Source organism: Giraffa tippelskirchi, chromosome 10 (assembly GCF_054371585.1).
Source record: "Giraffa tippelskirchi isolate mGirTip1 chromosome 10, T2T-mGirTip1v1.2.pri, whole genome shotgun sequence".
NCBI classification, from domain to species: domain Eukaryota; kingdom Metazoa; phylum Chordata; class Mammalia; order Artiodactyla; family Giraffidae; genus Giraffa; species Giraffa tippelskirchi.
The window spans coordinates 94,232,346-94,248,770 of NC_137284.1; the positions used below are offsets into that span (position 1 = coordinate 94,232,346).

Below are 16,425 nucleotides of genomic sequence, written 5' to 3' on the forward strand. Positions count from 1 at the left end.
GCCTTGCAGATAAACTTGCTTTTTCAATTCTTTGCTCTTACGATGCACATTTTGCTATGAAAAAATGCCTGTGCACATGTCATTTCAAAAATGTGCATATAATAACATCCTAGACAGGGACCACCTTCAAAATGTTATTGACTGTTGCCAGCACTCCTTTGGAGGCCTGTTCCATCAACCATCTTCAGGAGGACTCCTCCTGCCCGCACCATCTCCAACAGTCTAACATTTTTATCTTTCTGAATCTGACAGGTAAAAAAAGAGTATCTCCTTTCCATTTTAATTTGCATTCCTCTGAGAGAAGTCGGAACATCTTTTTATATTTTTAAGAGTTCCTTCCCCTTTTGCTGGAAGCCTTGCTGTCGGTTCTGTATCTTTGATGTTCTAAAGCTACACTGTCGTGTGAGTGTGGAGATGCTGGCCTGTGAATGAGCCCTTTCAGTCTGAAAACTTACATCCTTTGGTACTGGGAAATTCATTCTTTACTGTCCTAATTATTTTATTTCATTTGTTGTCTCTGATATCACTTTGTTCCTGACTCCTATCTTTTCATCTATCGACTTTCTTTGAAGTTTTTTATTTTAATTTACCTTCTTAGTTCTTTATTTACTTACAAAAGATTCTGTAATGGTGGGTACATTTTTACCTTTGCGGGTACCTTTGTTTAAACCACTGAGTGTATAGCACCAAGAGTGAACCTAGATGTCAGCTGTGGACTTTGAGTGATATTGATGTCATTGTACGTTTATCACTTGTAATAAGCGTACCCTCTTCTGGGGCATGTTAATAGAGGAGAGGCAAGGGGAGGCAGCGGGTTTAGGACAATTCTTTATACTTTTTGCTCCATTTTGCTGTGAACCTAAAACTGACCTAAAAGATAAAATGTTTGAAAGGAAAAAAAATTTGGTAATGATGTTTTCAATTTTGAGCTTACCCATTTTTCTCTTGCACTTTTTCTAGTCATCCTGTTTTTCATCTCATGATTATGACATCATCTTGAACATCTCTGGGTATACAGAGTAAAACTTTCAGAGTAAAAAAAGTTAAACTTTTTTTAACCATCACTGTTCTTGAGTCTTCTAGCTCATTGGTGTTATACTGCTGTTTATCTTAGTCTTGTAGGCTCCCAGAGGGGCTATGCAAAGCTGACAAGGACCCGTGAGTAAGCAGGGCAGGCCTGTCCACCAGTGTCCTGCTGGTTGGGTGGCAAGGAGCCAGCTGTTCACGTGGAGGAACCTCTCATCCAAGCAGGTGAAGGTCCTTGTTCCAGGGCACCAGTCTTCACAGCAGCTGTTCTAGTTTTGTCTTATTTATTTAGTTTCTCCTAAAAACCTGACTCTGATCTCTTGTCTGGGAAGAGTTGGGATTAATACTTGGTTGCTAGTGTTCTGTGTTCAGGATGCAAACATTTGGAAGGAGAGTATCAACTGATCATGGAGGACTTCGAATCAATCCCTCTGTTTTCAGCAGTGTCTCAGTCCCATTCTGACCAGGCCAGGTGTTTCCCAGTCTGCAGCATCTGGTGCTCTGACAGGTGGTCGGCCTCTCCACGCTGCAGGCCCCCTGCCCATCTCTGGGCGGCACCCTCTCTCTGCCCTCATGTAACTTCTCTTTGCTCTAGAAATCTCTCCTCCAGTTTTCCTCTTCCTATTCTCATCTTTGTGGAGTCGTACCTTCATGGGACCTGTGAAATATTAATGGGATCTCAAGAAGAAGAGAATCACATGTAGTCTGTTTGTGCTTTTGATCCAGAATATTTTGTTTCTTCAACCTGTGTTTTCCACTTTCATCTTTCCCCCCACCCCCCTCTAACTTATCTTCAGATCCTTAATTTGTTTATAGTAATAATTGATTTTGGCCTGGGAGGTTGGAGTTGCTGTCTTTTTATATCCATCTGTTCAGTTCAGTTCAGTTCAGTCGCTCAGTCGTGTCCGACTCTTTGCAACCCCATGAATCGCAGCACACCAGGCCTCCCTGTCGATCACCAGCTCCCGGAGTTTACCCAAACTCATGTCCATCAAGTCGGTGATGCCATCCAGCCATCTCATCCTCTGCCGTCCTCTTCTCCTCCTGCCCCCAATCCTTCCCAGCATCAGGGTCTTTTCCAATGAGTCAACTCTTCGCGTGATGTGGCCAAAGTATTGGAGTTTCAGCTTCAACATCAGTCCTTCCGATGAACACCCAGGACTGATTTCCTTTAGGATGGACTGGTTGGATCTCCTTGCAGTCCAAGGGACTCTCAAGAGTCTTCTCCAACACCACAGTTCAAAAGCATCAATTCTTCGGCGCTCAGCTTTCTTCACAGTCCAACTCTCACATTCATACATGACTAATAAAAAAACCATAGCCTTGGCTAGACGGACCTTTGTTGGCAAAGTAATGTCTCTGCTTTTTAATATGCTGTCTAGGTTGGTCATAACTTTCCTTCCAAGGAGCATAGCGAGTGACTTAACACCTTCCTACATCTTCTGAATTTTCTGTTACTATCACCATACTGTTTCTCCATACCCATTTGTTCTAACTACCCAAAGACCTTTGAATTGTTCCAGGACTTGTTCTGAGGAAAGATTTCTTTGGCTTTCTAGTTCATTCTCACTATCCAGGGTTTATTCTTAACCCTTGTCAAGCACACCTCAGAAGAACAAACTTTCAAGATAGTTGTTGACTGATGGGCTTGATGTCTCTCACTTCAGTTTTAATACATCTGTCCTAGAGAGGTACATGGTTGCTTCTTAAAGAGAACCTTAGTGATAAAGGACATGGATGGAATGTTTGCTACAATCATTTTTGGTTTTGCTTTTGTTTTGTTTTTTTTGGTGTATTCTGTATTGTTTTTGGTGCTAAACCAAGAAGGACTGGAGTCAGGGTTTAAATTGGCTAAACATTTATAAATTACAGTGATGATTAAAATAGGAAAGATTTTTTTAAAGTTTAGGTATGTTTAAAAGGCATTTGTAATAGTTATTTATTAACCTGATAATTTTAGTTGCTACGGTTATATTTCACAAGTTGTATGATGATTTGGTGGTTAGTTTCCTTTTGTATTAAAGTGGTGATAATTGCAAATATTCTGAAATAGACCAATTATAATTACTTTTATTCAGGTACTGAATATGAGAGTAAATATATAATCATCTGGTTTGTATGTGGTGAGGAGGGGACTGTTCTGTAGGTTTTCTTACAAGACTCAATGGCAGTCATGATATTTCCATTTCTTTGAGCTTGTTCACAAAAATATAGAGCTAACTGTGGTTCTTTAAGAAAACATGTTCTAGATAAACAAAGATTATGTCTTTTATTTTTGAAAAATAGGAGCAGATGTCTCAAGTATTAGATGCCATGTTTGAAAAATTGGTTAAAGAAGGGGAACATGTAATTGATCAAGGTGATGATGGCGACAACTTTTATGTAATTGATAGGTAAGTTTTGTGTGACTTTGCTCCTGAAATGTAATGAACCTTTTGTGAAAATCTCAATGTGTTATAATGATTGATGGATTAACATACAATAATTGCTATTGCCTGTCTACCCTTATTCCTATGTAACTGAGCCTATAAACCTGCTTTGAACTTGTGCAATGAAACTGTGCTGGATCAAGGAAAGAGGCATAATGTATGCATGACTGTTGACTTTTGGTGAATCAATAAATCTCAGTCATTTACTGGGAGCCTCCTCATTTGTTAAGTTTACTTGAAGGCTGGTTACACTTGTCACAGAATTGGATACTCTTGTTGACATGAAAACAGCAGTGTGATACTACAGCATCTGAGATATTGAATCCATATAACTCAATCTGTTATTATGTTTTCTAAAAAGTTTCCTTTATTACTGCTTAATGAAGTGAAGCATGCTCATGGTTTAAAAAATTCAAATTCAGAGGGACGTAAGGTGGAAAGTTAGTCTCTCTTTTTACTGCTTTAGCATCATCTCATCAGCAAAGTGAGTAGTTTGAGTGTCCTTCCAGAAGTTGTTGATGCATTATTCTATTTGTTAAACAACTCTGAAGAGAAATTATTTAAGTGAGAAGGTTTGTATTTATATTGAAAATACAATTTCAGAAAACTGAAGTTGTGTTTCACTTCACCAAAGAACAGTGTGTTTTAAGCAAAACTTGGGTTCAGTTCAGTCACTCAGTCGTGTCCGACTGTTTGCGACCCCATGAATCGCAGCACGCCAGGCCTCTCTGTCCATCACCAACTCCCGGAGTCTACCCAAACCCATGTCCATCGGTTCGGTGATGCCATCCAACCATCTCATCCTCTGTCGTCCCCTTCTCCTCCTGCCCTCAATCCTACCCAGCATCAGGGTCTTTTCCAGTGAGTCAACTCTTCGCATGAGGTGGCCAAAGTATTGGAGTTTCAGCTTCAATATCAGTCCTTCCAATGAAAACCCAGGATTGATCTCTTCTAGGATGGATCTATTGGATCTCCTTGCAGTCCAAGGGACTCTCAAGAGTCTTCTCCAACACCACAGTTCAAAAGCATCAATTCTGCAGCGCTCAGCTTTCTTCACCGTCCAACTCTCACATCCATACATGACCACTGGAAAAACCATAGCCTTGACTAGACGGACTTTTGTTGGCAAAGTAATGTCTCTGCTTTTAAATATGCTCTCTAGGTTGGCCATAACCTTCCTTCCAAGGAGTAAGCGTCTTTTAATTTCATGGCTGCAATCACCATCAGCAGTGATTTTGGAGCCCAAAAAAATAAAGTCTGACACTGTTTCCACTGTTTCCGCATCTATTTCCCATGAAGTGATAGGACCAGATGCCATGATCTTAGTTTTCTGAATGTTGAGCTTTAAGCCAACTTTTTCACTCTCCTCTTTCACCTTCATCAAGAGGCTCTTTAGTTCTTCTTCACTTTCTGCCATAAGGGTGGTGTCATCCGCATATCTGAGGTTATTGATATTTCTCCCGGCAATCTTGATTCCAGCTTGTGTTTCTTCCAGCCCAGTGTTTCTCATGATGTACTCTGCATATAAGTTAAATAAGCAGGGTGACAATATACAGCCTTGATGTACTCCTTTTCCTATTTGGAACCAGTCTGTTGTTCCATGTCCAGTTCTAACTATTGCTTCCTGACCTGCATACAGGTTTCTCAAGAGACAGGTCAGACAGTCTGGTATTCCCATCTCTTTCAGAATTTTCCACAGTTTATTATGATCCACACAGTCAAAGGCTTTGGCATAGTCAATAAAGCAGAAATAGATGTTTTTCTGGAACTCTCTTGCTTTTTCGATGATCCAGTGGATATTGGTAATTTGATGTCTGGTTCCTCTGCCTTTTCTAAAACCAGCTTGAACATCTGGAAGTTCACGGTTCACGTACTGCTGAAGCCTGGCTTGGAGAATTTTGAGCATTACTTTCCTAGCATGTGAGATGAGTGCAATTGTGCAGTAGTTTGAGCATTCTTTGGCATTGCCTTTCTTTGGGATTGGAATGAAAACGGACCTTTTCCAGTCCTGTGGCCACTGCTGAGTTTTCCAAATTTGCTGGCATATCGAGTGTAGCACTTTCACAGCATCACCTTTTACGATTTGAAATAGCTCAACTGGAATTCCATCACCTCCACTAGCTTTGTTCGTAGTGATGCTTTCTAAGGCCCACTTGACTTCACATTCCAGGATGTCAGGCTCTAGGTGAGTGATCACACCATTGTGATTATCTGGGTCATGAAGATCTTTTTTGTGTAGTACTTCTGTGTATTTTTGCCACCTCTTCTTAATATCTTCTGCTTCTGTGAGGTCCATACCATTTCTGTCCTTTATCGAGCCTATCTTTGCATGAAATGTTCCCTTGGTATCTCTAATTTTCTTGAAGAGATCTCTAGTCTTTCCCAATCTGTTGTTTTCCTCTATTTCTTTTCCCTGATCGCTGAGGAAGGCTTTCTTATCTCTCCTTGCTATTCTTTGGAACTCTGCATTCAGATGGGAATATCTTTCCTTTTCTCCTTTGCTTTTCGCTTCTCTTCTCTTCCTAGCTTTTGTAAGGCCTCCTCAGAGAGCCATTTTGCTTTTATGCATTTCTTTTCCGTGGGGATTGTCTTGTTCCCTGTCTGTTGTACAATGTCACGAACCTCTGTCCATAGTTCATCAGGCACTCTGTCTATCAGATCTAGTCCATTAAATCTATTTGTCACTTCTGCTGTATACTCATAAGGGATTTGATCTAGGTCATACCTGAATGGATTAGTGGTTTTCCCTACTTTCTTCAATTTAAGTCTGAATTTGGCAATAAGCAGTTCATGATCTGAGCCACAGTCTGCTCCCAGTCTTGTTTTTGCTGACTGTATAGAGCTTCTCCATTTTTGTCTGCAAAGAATATAATCAATCTGATTTCGGTGTTGACCATCTGGTGATGTCCACGTGTAGAGTCTTCTCTTGTGTTGTTGGAAGAGGGTGTTTGCTATGACCAGTGTGTTCTCTTGGCAAAATTCTATTAGCCTTTGCCCTGCTTCATTCTGTACTCCAAGGCCAAATTGGCCTGTTACGCCAGGTGTTTCTTGACTTCCTACTTTTGCATTCCAGTCCCCTATAATGAAAAGGACATCTTTTTTGGGTGTTAGTTCTAGAATGTCTTGTAGGTCTGCATAGAACCGTTCAACTTCAGCTTCTTCGGCGTTACTGGTCGGGGCATAGACTTGGATTACCGTGATATTGAATGGTTTGCCTTGGAAACGAACAGAGATCATTCTGTCGTTTTTGAGATTGCATCCAAGTACTGCCTTTTGGACCCTTTTGTTGACCATGATGGCTACTCCATTTCTTCTAAGGGATTCTTGCCCACAGTAGTAGATATAATGGTCATCTGAGTTAAATTCACCCATTCCAGTCCATCTTAGTTTGCTGATTCCTAGAATGTCGACCTTCACTCTTGCCATCTCCTGTTTGACCACTTCCAATTTGCCTTGATTCATGGAGCTAACATTCCAGGTTCCTATGCAATATTGCTCTTTACAGCATCAGACTTTGCGTCTATCACCAGTCACATCCACAGCTGGGTATTGTTTTTGCTTTGGCTCCGTCCCATCATGCTTTCTGGAGTTATTTCTCCACTGATCTCCATTAGCATATTGGGCACCTACTGACCTGGGGAGTTCATCTTTCAGTGTCCTATCCTTTTGCCTTTTCATACTGTTCATGGGGTTCTCAAGGCAAGAATACTGAAGTGGTTTGCCATGCCCTTCTCTAGTGGACCACTTGGGTAACAGCCCTGAAATGTTAAAGGAGGGTAGCCTGAGCTCAGCCTTCGTTTCTCCACTTCTGTTAAGCAGTGAGGAAGTGTTTATGAGATGTTTGGAATCCTTAGCCTCTCCCATTGGTGTAGAACACGGATCATCTCCCAGTCTGATCTGTTGGGTTACACTGGCTTCTCTGGGCCCAGCTGTGTTCTACTCAGAGGCCTCACAGGAAGTCCCCTCTCACCTGTCTTTGTCAGCTCTGTTCCCTGCTCTGGGCTGTGGGAGGTACCTTTCCTGCATCAGTACTGCATGTTCGGTGAATCCTTCAGCCCCTCATCCCTTAGACCTTGGTGACCTGTAGGGGCTGCACTACCCAGGGCTGGAGGGGGACTCTGATTTTAGAATGGTCTCACGTGTAAATTAAAGTCACGATTCTGGTACCATTAGCAGCTTTCATCAACGAAACACCTCAGAAATTCATTCAGCTGTTTAATTGTATTAAACAGTAGGAGTATATGAGAACCTCAAATACCGTACAGGAATCGCTTTGGTTTAGTTGGTATTTTGACGATAAAACCTCCTTACACTAGTGCATAGTGCCTTCCCTTAGTTCCTCTTCACCCTTTTGACACATAAAAATTCTCAGGCACACAAAAGTGATGTGAGTCTGGAAGGTCACGCAGATGAGTGTGGGCCGACCCAGCACCCGGGTCTCTTGGCCACCATGTGTGCTCTTTCTGTGACTCTGCACTGCCCGGGGATTCATGTTCTCAGGGGAGAAATCTATAGGAAAAGCAGCACGTAGTGTTTTAGCCGATTTTTAGACTGATGTGATTTTAACAGGACCGGTAGCTCACTGCACTTCTCATCAGCACATTTGTTGTATATTTTATCCTACTCAAAGTAGAAAAATGTAGAAAACGGTTTTAGTGCAAATGTATAAATAGAAAAATTAATCTAGACTTGAAAAATAACTGTCCATGAGACAAATTCTAGAAGGAATCCCTGAAACAGCCATTCTAGTCATGGATTATATTAAAAACTAGTTATTCTTATTCATGAATATCTTTTGTTCAATACCTCATGTGTTTGCTTTTGTTGCATCTTTACCATCTGTAATCCTTTTCTAATCTTAAAAGCACTCCCTGTTTTGTCTTTGCTAGACTTTAGCCAATAGAATAAAGCCAAAGAATTTCTCCTGTCTGACCTCACAGGTGTTGCAGCAAGCCTTGAAGCCATGTTCCCTGATCAGATACAGTACATGAAAAGACAGTCTTCCACAGAGAGAATGAAGTTAATAGAAATAAAGGATCTGGAGTGCAGTGACATGCAAACAGCGTTTTATTTGCTAGAAAAAGGAACCCAATTAAAAGATAAGCACAAAAAATCTAGAAAACCAGGATCAGATATTTAGTCTGAATTTCTACCACCTTTAGATGGGTGGTCAGTCTAACATACACGGCCAGATGATATAAAGTGCCAGAGAATAAATTTTGCAGGCTTTGCAGGCCATAAGGTCTGTGTTGCAACTACTCGAGTCTGCTTTCGTAGCACACATCAGCTACGGAGGGTGTGGAAACAGCCAGCGTGTTTGTCTTTCCAGTGAAGCTTGATTTACAGCAGCAGGCAACCAGTCTTGGGCCCCAGCTTGCCGGCCCCACCTTTAGATCATAAAGGACCCTGTAGGTACTGTACAGTAATGGCTGACCAGATTGTTAGAGCTATATTCTTTTTTAAGATTATTTTCTTCTGATCTCAAAAGTAATGCCTGTTCGTTTTGGAAACAAACACTTTTCAGTTACATAGTGAATGTTGCTAGCCTCCATGATTCTTAAACTCAGAGCTCATTGAGGTCAGCAGATTCACATGCATTCCTTCAGATGGTTTTCTTTGCCTGTTCTCTTTGGTTGCAGTCAGTTATATTTTCATCCCTTATTTTTTTTTTATCTTAAATGTGTGTTGTTTACTCTCATTTGCCCCTAGCAGGCCCATGTACAGACTTTACCCTAGTCCCACTGATGGTCTCTTCTTCCTGCTTGTCCAGAACAGGCAGTGTCTTTGTCATGTATTGATGCCCTTTTATTACTGTTTGTCATCGGAGAGGAAAGGAAAGTAAGAGCCCATCCCCAGCTGTCACCCTTGGGGATGTGCCCTCAGTCTCAGGGACGGCTCCTGTTACTTCCTGCACCTTTGGAAGGCTTCCAGTGCATCCACCCAGCTCCCGCTGCTCCCAGGTGTAAAGACCTCTGCAAGGATGTAGAAGCTGGGAGCAGTGGCTTTTTTGGAGAAAACTGAATGGATGGACCAGGGCAGAAGGGAACTTCCACTGTTCATCCTTCTAGACATTTAAAATTTTAATCAAGTGAATGTGTTATGATGTCTGAGCAAGAAGACCAAGCAATAAGTAATTCTTTAACAACAACAAAAAAAAGAATGAGATTTTATTGCCAAAGGCTCATATTTTGTTGTGATGAGACTTGACTTGAATCACTTTTACATCTTCTTTTTCATGCATCCATCAGAGGAACATTTGATATTTATGTGAAATGCGATGGTGTTGGACGGTGTGTTGGCAACTATGACAATCGTGGGAGTTTTGGCGAACTGGCCTTAATGTACAACACACCCAGAGCAGCTACAATCACTGCTACCTCTCCTGGTGCTCTGTGGGGTTTGGTGAGTGAAGTATTTATTTGATCTGAATGTCATTTGTAAAAAATCATTATGCTAGCAGCCAGGTAGCTGCAGTATTTTAGTTTTAATAGGTAGATGGTTTGGGGGTCAGCATCGGTCATCGGAGAATTTATTAAGCAACTAATAGATGCTCCTAAATGCTCCTCTTTTACCCATTCTTAAAAACCAGCCAGTCACATAAATAAACAGAGGCTTCAGTGCTGTTTTTTCTGGTAGGTTTCTGTGGTAGGTATAATATCCGTGGTTCCAAGTGTGGTCCCCTGCCTTGTAGCATCTCTATCAACTGGGAACTTGCTGGAAATGCCCACTGAGGCCCCACTTACTGATTCAGGCCTGCTGACTCAGAAACTGGCTATGGGGCTCTGCGATCTGTATTTGGAGCAAGCCCATCGTATGAGTCTCACGCATGCTTGAGAAACCACTGTAAACTGAGACTCTCTGTGTAGTATAAATTGATTGGTAACAACTCTGCATTGACAAGCAGCTGCGTAGAGAAAAAATACTCACATGGATGCACGTCAGAATTACTTAGAGGTGTTAAAAAAGAAATTCTCTTACCTAGGCTCCATTACAGACAAACTTATTCAACTCTCAGGGTTGGAACTCTCAGACTTGGGCTTTTAAAGTAAATTTCTTGAGGGAGGCTCAGAAGGGAGGGAATATATATGTATAGTTATAGCTGATTCACTTTGTTGTACAACAGAAACTAACACAACATTGTAAAGCAATTATACTCCAATTTTAAAAAAATCCATCCAAAAAGAAAAATAAATTTCTTAATGATGCCTTTTCTATAAGGCTTAAAATTTGGTTTAAAGACTTGAGTGGGGGCGGGGGGGACATTCTTTTCATAAATGATCTTAGGAGACAAAAGTAGCAGATCCGAGTAAAGCTGATTCTGGACTCTGGTTAAGCTAGTGCTTAGGGATCACCTGGAAATCTAGTTAAAAAGCAGAATGCGACTCATGGGGTCTGGCCTGAAGCCTGTGATTCTGCATTTCTCATACGCTTGCGGGAGGCACCAGTGGAGTGGCTGCAGGGGCCCAGAACACACTTTAAGGAGCGCTGATTTAAGGGAATGTTGATACTGCTTGTGTTTTCTTTCAAAATTGTTGATAACATCCTACTCTATGGTTCTGACATGAGTTTATTTGGTTATTTCTCTCAAATTCTTTTGTGGAAGGAGGTGAGGTTGAAGTAACAGGAAGTTTGTTAAAACCTCCTTTTCAAGAACTGTAGTCTCACAGAAGTTAACGCATGGTTCAGTCACCACTCAGCCTTTGACTCCGAGGTGAATTCAGCCAATAAAATATCTCTCGATCAGAGAAACAAGACCTGTTGTGCATTTCTTCTTCTGAGACCCAGGCAGCTACTGCTTACTTCTAAAAATGTTATGAGTCACTTTTTAAGTGGTGCGAGCAAAACTGGAATTGTTTCAGGTAGAAGGGAGCTTGTCATCTGAAGTGTCTTAAGGATAATCAGAGATTTGAATACCCAAAAGCCAACAAAATAAACACTCAAAACCGAGTAGACTTGGCCCTTAGGAAGTGTTTGCCCACTGTCACAAGGGTGGGTTGTGATCTGTTTCATTAAAGAAGGTACCATTTAAAATTTAATCATCTTGATGGGGTTGCCAGGCAGGGTCAGATTGTCACGATAAGGAAGGCTCCTCATGCACATCCTTGGAACAAGGTCACATACTTAGCAGGTTGGCCCTTTGGGTATTGATAGCTCTTAGCCCTGGAAGGAACCTTAAACTAGGGACAGTGGTCCAGCAATTTCCAGGTATATGTGATACTCATGTTCTCAGGAAGGATGAAGGATTTTTCATAGATTTTTTTTTTTTTTTTAACTTATCTGTACCTGTTTGAAGATCTCTTGGAGGAGGGCATGGCAACCAACTCCAGTATTCTTGCCTGGAGAATCCCCATGGACAGACGAGCCTGGCAGGCTGCAGTCCATGGGGTTGCAGAGAGTCGGACGTGACTGAGAGACTAAGCACACAGCTGTTTTAAGCTCTGTGAAAGTGAGCAGTTTGTGATGATCACCTTAGGGTATGTGTATAAGTGAAGTGGGTGTTTTTTTAAAAAATTATAGTCATTAACATAATTAATACTTCAAATCTGCTTTCTTAGCAGCTGGCCTAACTAGCCCCCCCTTTCAGACAAAGTCAAATAGAGAAGGAATTTTGCTTTTGAGACCAACAGGTTGGAGCTCTGCCATGTAAGTGCAGGTGCAAAGATAAGCAAATCTCAAGAGAAAAGTCCTTTGTAGACTAGTCCAACTTTGTAAATAAGTCTAGGTCACTGTTAGCCTTGGGGGATTAACTGATCTACGTGATCATGCTCGTGATTCAGAGAGGTGACGACTGAAATGACTAGGGTGAAAACATTTGAAATGAGACTTTCTGGATTTTATTGATATGTCACAGTGAGTGTGAAGAGGTGGGCCACTAGTAGATTCTTCCTGAGACACATAGCTTGTTGCCGTGGTTAATTTCTTAAATTGCTAACCTATTTCTTCTCTGTTTTGCAATAAACCTTGTTCATAAAATGGTGTTGCAGCTGCTTCCCAGACCTGTTTATATATCAGAGTCACTTGGGGAGCTTTCATGAAATGCAGAGTATTATAGAGCCCTATTGAGTCATTAAAGTCTGGGATCTTAGAAACCTCTTTGGAAAAAAACACAACAACTGATTCCAATGCAGAGCCAGGCTTGGAAATTATTTCAATAATTTTACTTGTTATCTTGAAAATTTTTTTTCTTTTAAAAAATGATTGAGTGCAAATCCAAATCACAGCCCTTATAACATTGTAGTAAACTGAATTAGAGAACAGGATGTTTAATTTCCTAGATACTTAGATCCAAACTGCCATTTTTCTCTATCCTATCAATTCATTTAAATTCAGCCTTAATATGTTGTCATAGTAGTCTATTAATTAAAGAACATACCCCTGTTAATTTTATTTTGTATTAAAATACTATAGTTGTTGATCAGCGTATGCCAAACTAACATAATTCTGAGAGCTCTTAACTGAGAACTAATATAATGTTTGTAGGAGTTTTAAAAATGTAAAATTTGTAGAAAGACCATTTCTTGAGCCATTACCTTTAAAGTTTTCCCTCGTTCCTCAATTCAGTGTTGCATCCTTGAGGTTGTATAAACATAGGAACATTTGAGGACAATGAACATGATAAACACTGGAATTGAAGTCTTCTCAAGAAAACTGTAGTTTCTCTGTGCACGGTTTTAAAAACTCTGATATGTGGATGTTACAAAGAATCCTAGAGTCAATAATTTTTCAAGCTCTCTTTACATTGTAACTGCACGATTTAAAAACATTTTCTAATACTACTGGTTTCCATGTATTTTTTTTTTTTACTGCAGCCCACAAGAAACACATGAAGAAATGTCACAACCAGTGCATATGTGTGTGTGCTTTTGTGTATAACTGAAACAAATATATAACAACACTTTACTAAAAGGGATGAACACTCAGATTTTCTGTTTTGTTTTGGTTTTTAAATAAAAGGCTGATCATGAGTGAAGGGGGTCAAAAGGTACAAACTTCCAGTTAAAAATACATCCTAGGGACGTAATATATAGTGTGGTGTCTACAGTTAATAATACTGTATTGTATAGTTGAAAGTTGCTATGAGAGTAGATCTTTAAAGTTCTCATCCCAAGAAAAAGAATTCTGTAACTGTTTATGGAGATAGATGTTAAGTACTTACTGTAGTGATCATTTCACAACAGATACAAATACTGAATGATTAGGTCCTACGCCTGAAACTAGTATGATGTTGTATGTGTTATACCTTAAAAAAAAAAATGCTCATCATGTCCCACTGAATTTTAACACTCCAGGGCTCTTATCTATAACGAACTGAGTGCTAGGTTGAACTCATAAAAACTGAGTAGAATGTTGGTTGCCAAGGGCTGGTGGGCGTAGTTATAAAGTGAATATGTTCTGAAGACCCAGTGTACCTGATGATTATAGTTAACAATACTGTCAATATATACTTGAAAGCTGCCAAGAGAATAAATGTCTCCACAAAAAAAGAAATGACAATTATGTGTAGTACTAACTCTACTGTTGTCATAATTTTACAGTATATAAGTATATCAGATCAACATGTTGTATACCCTAAACAATATTACAAGTCAACTGGATCTCGAAAAGCTGGGGAGAAAAATAAAAAACAAGCTGGTATTTTTTAAAATTGTGCAACAGCGCCACCTCGTGGGTTTAGACCGCTAGTTACATGTTGATCAGATCTCTGTTCTGAATTAAGTAAACTTGCTTTCTTTCAAAAGCATGAAAATAACATTTTATATTTATTTTATAAATTTTATAAAATTTCATGTTATATGAAAATAACACACATTTTATATTTGTCACATCCACAACCACTTGTATAAGGAAATAAAAATCTGAAATGAGTTGTATTAGAAGTATAAAATGTTAATCTTTTTATTTTGAAAATCTTCAATTATTGTTTGTTTCTTACAGGGAATAAAATGAAACTATCTCTTCAAACTTTCTTTCCCCATAAAGTCTACCTTTTAATTGTCTTCGTATTTGATATTCTGCCTTTAGGACAGGGTAACCTTCAGGAGGATAATTGTAAAAAATAATGCCAAAAAGAGAAAAATGTATGAAAGCTTTATCGAGTCACTGCCATTCCTTAAATCTTTGGAAGTAAGTATATGTTTGTGCTTTTATTTTATTTTGCTTTAACAGCTTCTGTTTTGTTAGGAATGCTTAGCTCTGCAGAAGGTTTCTTTGAATAATAATCTATCCATATTTTCACTTGAAAAGATTACATTGTTTTAATAGCTTGGTATTTCTTTTACTTCCTGTAAGTGCATCTATTTTGTTGTTTGCAAGTAATAGACTCCTGGGAGCAGCTATAGCAGATTTATATGAGGTCTCTTTCTAAAAGCAGGTGTAAACTAATCACATAAATGTAGGCAGTAGCCTTTACAGGAAGAGGTTATCTAAATACAGAACGTCCTCACTGGCCTCTCCTCCTTATTCCTTCCCTCTTAAAGTTGGCATCCCAAGGCCTCTCTTTCTTTTTGCAGGCTGCACTTACTCCCTTGCTGTGCTTGTCAAATCCCCTGGCTTTAAATGTCTGTTGATGCCTCTTAAAATTGACATCACTGCGCAAGGCCCCACCCTTGAATGCCTGGCTTGTTTACCTGACTGCATATTTAACATTTCCTCTGGGATATCTAAAAGACATCTCAAACCGACACATCCCAAACATCCTTCCTTCTCTTCCCCAGCTGAGTGATAGCAATACCATCCTTCCAGCCTCTCACCCAGAATCCTTGGGGTTAACAGACCTACCTGCTGACATGTCCCTGTGTTGGCTTGTCAGTATTCACCTGGTAGAAATTCGGGCCTCATTTCAGAATGCATATTGGGCAGCTCATCTTCTCCAGCGGCAGATCTCTTTAAGTAAAAATAGGTCAGAGTTGGAAATTCAAATGCCTTCAGAGCTAGGCAAGTAACAAAGAAGAAAACCAAGCCAGGATGGGACTTTGGTAAACTGGAGAGCATGTGCTCCATCTTAAGAAACAGCTGCTAGTCCACCAGAGTTTATTTATGCCACATGGAAATATGGGCTGAGTGTTGCTGACAATTCTGATTTTTCAAGAGAAGCTGGAAATTCAAGTTTTTATGAAAAATTTGTTTAAAATGCTGGCAAGTAATTCATATAATGGGGCTTCCCTGATAGCTCAGTAAGTAAAGAATCTGCCTACAAATGCAGGAGACACATGAGACATGGGTTCGATCCCTGGGTTGGGAAGATCCCCCTGGAGTACGAAATGGCAACCTACTCCAGTATTCTTGCCTGGTAAAATCCATGGACAGAAGAGCCTCATGTCCATGGAGTCACAAAGAGTTGGACACCACTGAGCGATTGTGCTTTTTATATTAATTAGGTTTATTAATATAAACACACACATTGATCAGCTTATTTGGCCTGTAGCTACCGTTTTTAAACCCATGAAATAATTAAGATTACCTGATAGTTTGTTTCATACAGTTGTTCATCTGTTTCCACAGGGATTGGTTCTAGGACCTTGGTGGATACCAAAGTCTGCAGATCCTCAAGTCCCTTGCAGTAGACCCTCTGTGGCCCTGGGTTCCGCATTTGTGGATATGGAGGGGCAACTGTATAGTTACTGGAAAAAATCTGTACATAAGTGGACTGTGCACAGTTCAAACCCATATCATTGAGGGGTCAACTGTATTCTTTTTCCTTTATAGGTTTCCGAACGCCTGAAAGTGGTAGATGTGATAGGCACCAAAGTATACAACGATGGAGAACAAATCATTGCTCAGGTATAATACTTTTTATGGAGCTCAGTTTGAGGTTATTTTCCAAAAGATTCTCATATATTCTAAGTCTTAATAAAATTTTCGTGTGTCCATAATTAGTATGTGGTGATGGATTAATATAATTATTTCCTGCCAAATCTATTACAAACGGCTTAATTTATAGCCATCAAGCTATCTGAATTTTTTTATTTTT

At 40.0% G+C, this 16,425-nt stretch overlaps 1 protein-coding gene across 2 annotated transcripts in view; it reads left to right on the plus strand.

The window, feature by feature from the left end:
• The window catches only part of PRKAR2B (protein kinase cAMP-dependent type II regulatory subunit beta), a 100,990-nt gene that overhangs the window by 77,698 nt on the left and 6,867 nt on the right, over window positions 1-16,425 (plus strand). For both annotated transcript variants that reach the window (XM_081535957.1, XM_081535956.1), the window contains exons 5-8: window positions 3,313-3,419; window positions 9,704-9,857; window positions 14,478-14,579; window positions 16,161-16,235. In XM_081535957.1, the coding sequence (XP_081392083.1) occupies window positions 3,313-3,419; window positions 9,704-9,857; window positions 14,478-14,579; window positions 16,161-16,235 (438 nt within the window). The remainder of the gene's footprint in view (window positions 1-3,312; window positions 3,420-9,703; window positions 9,858-14,477; window positions 14,580-16,160; window positions 16,236-16,425) is intronic.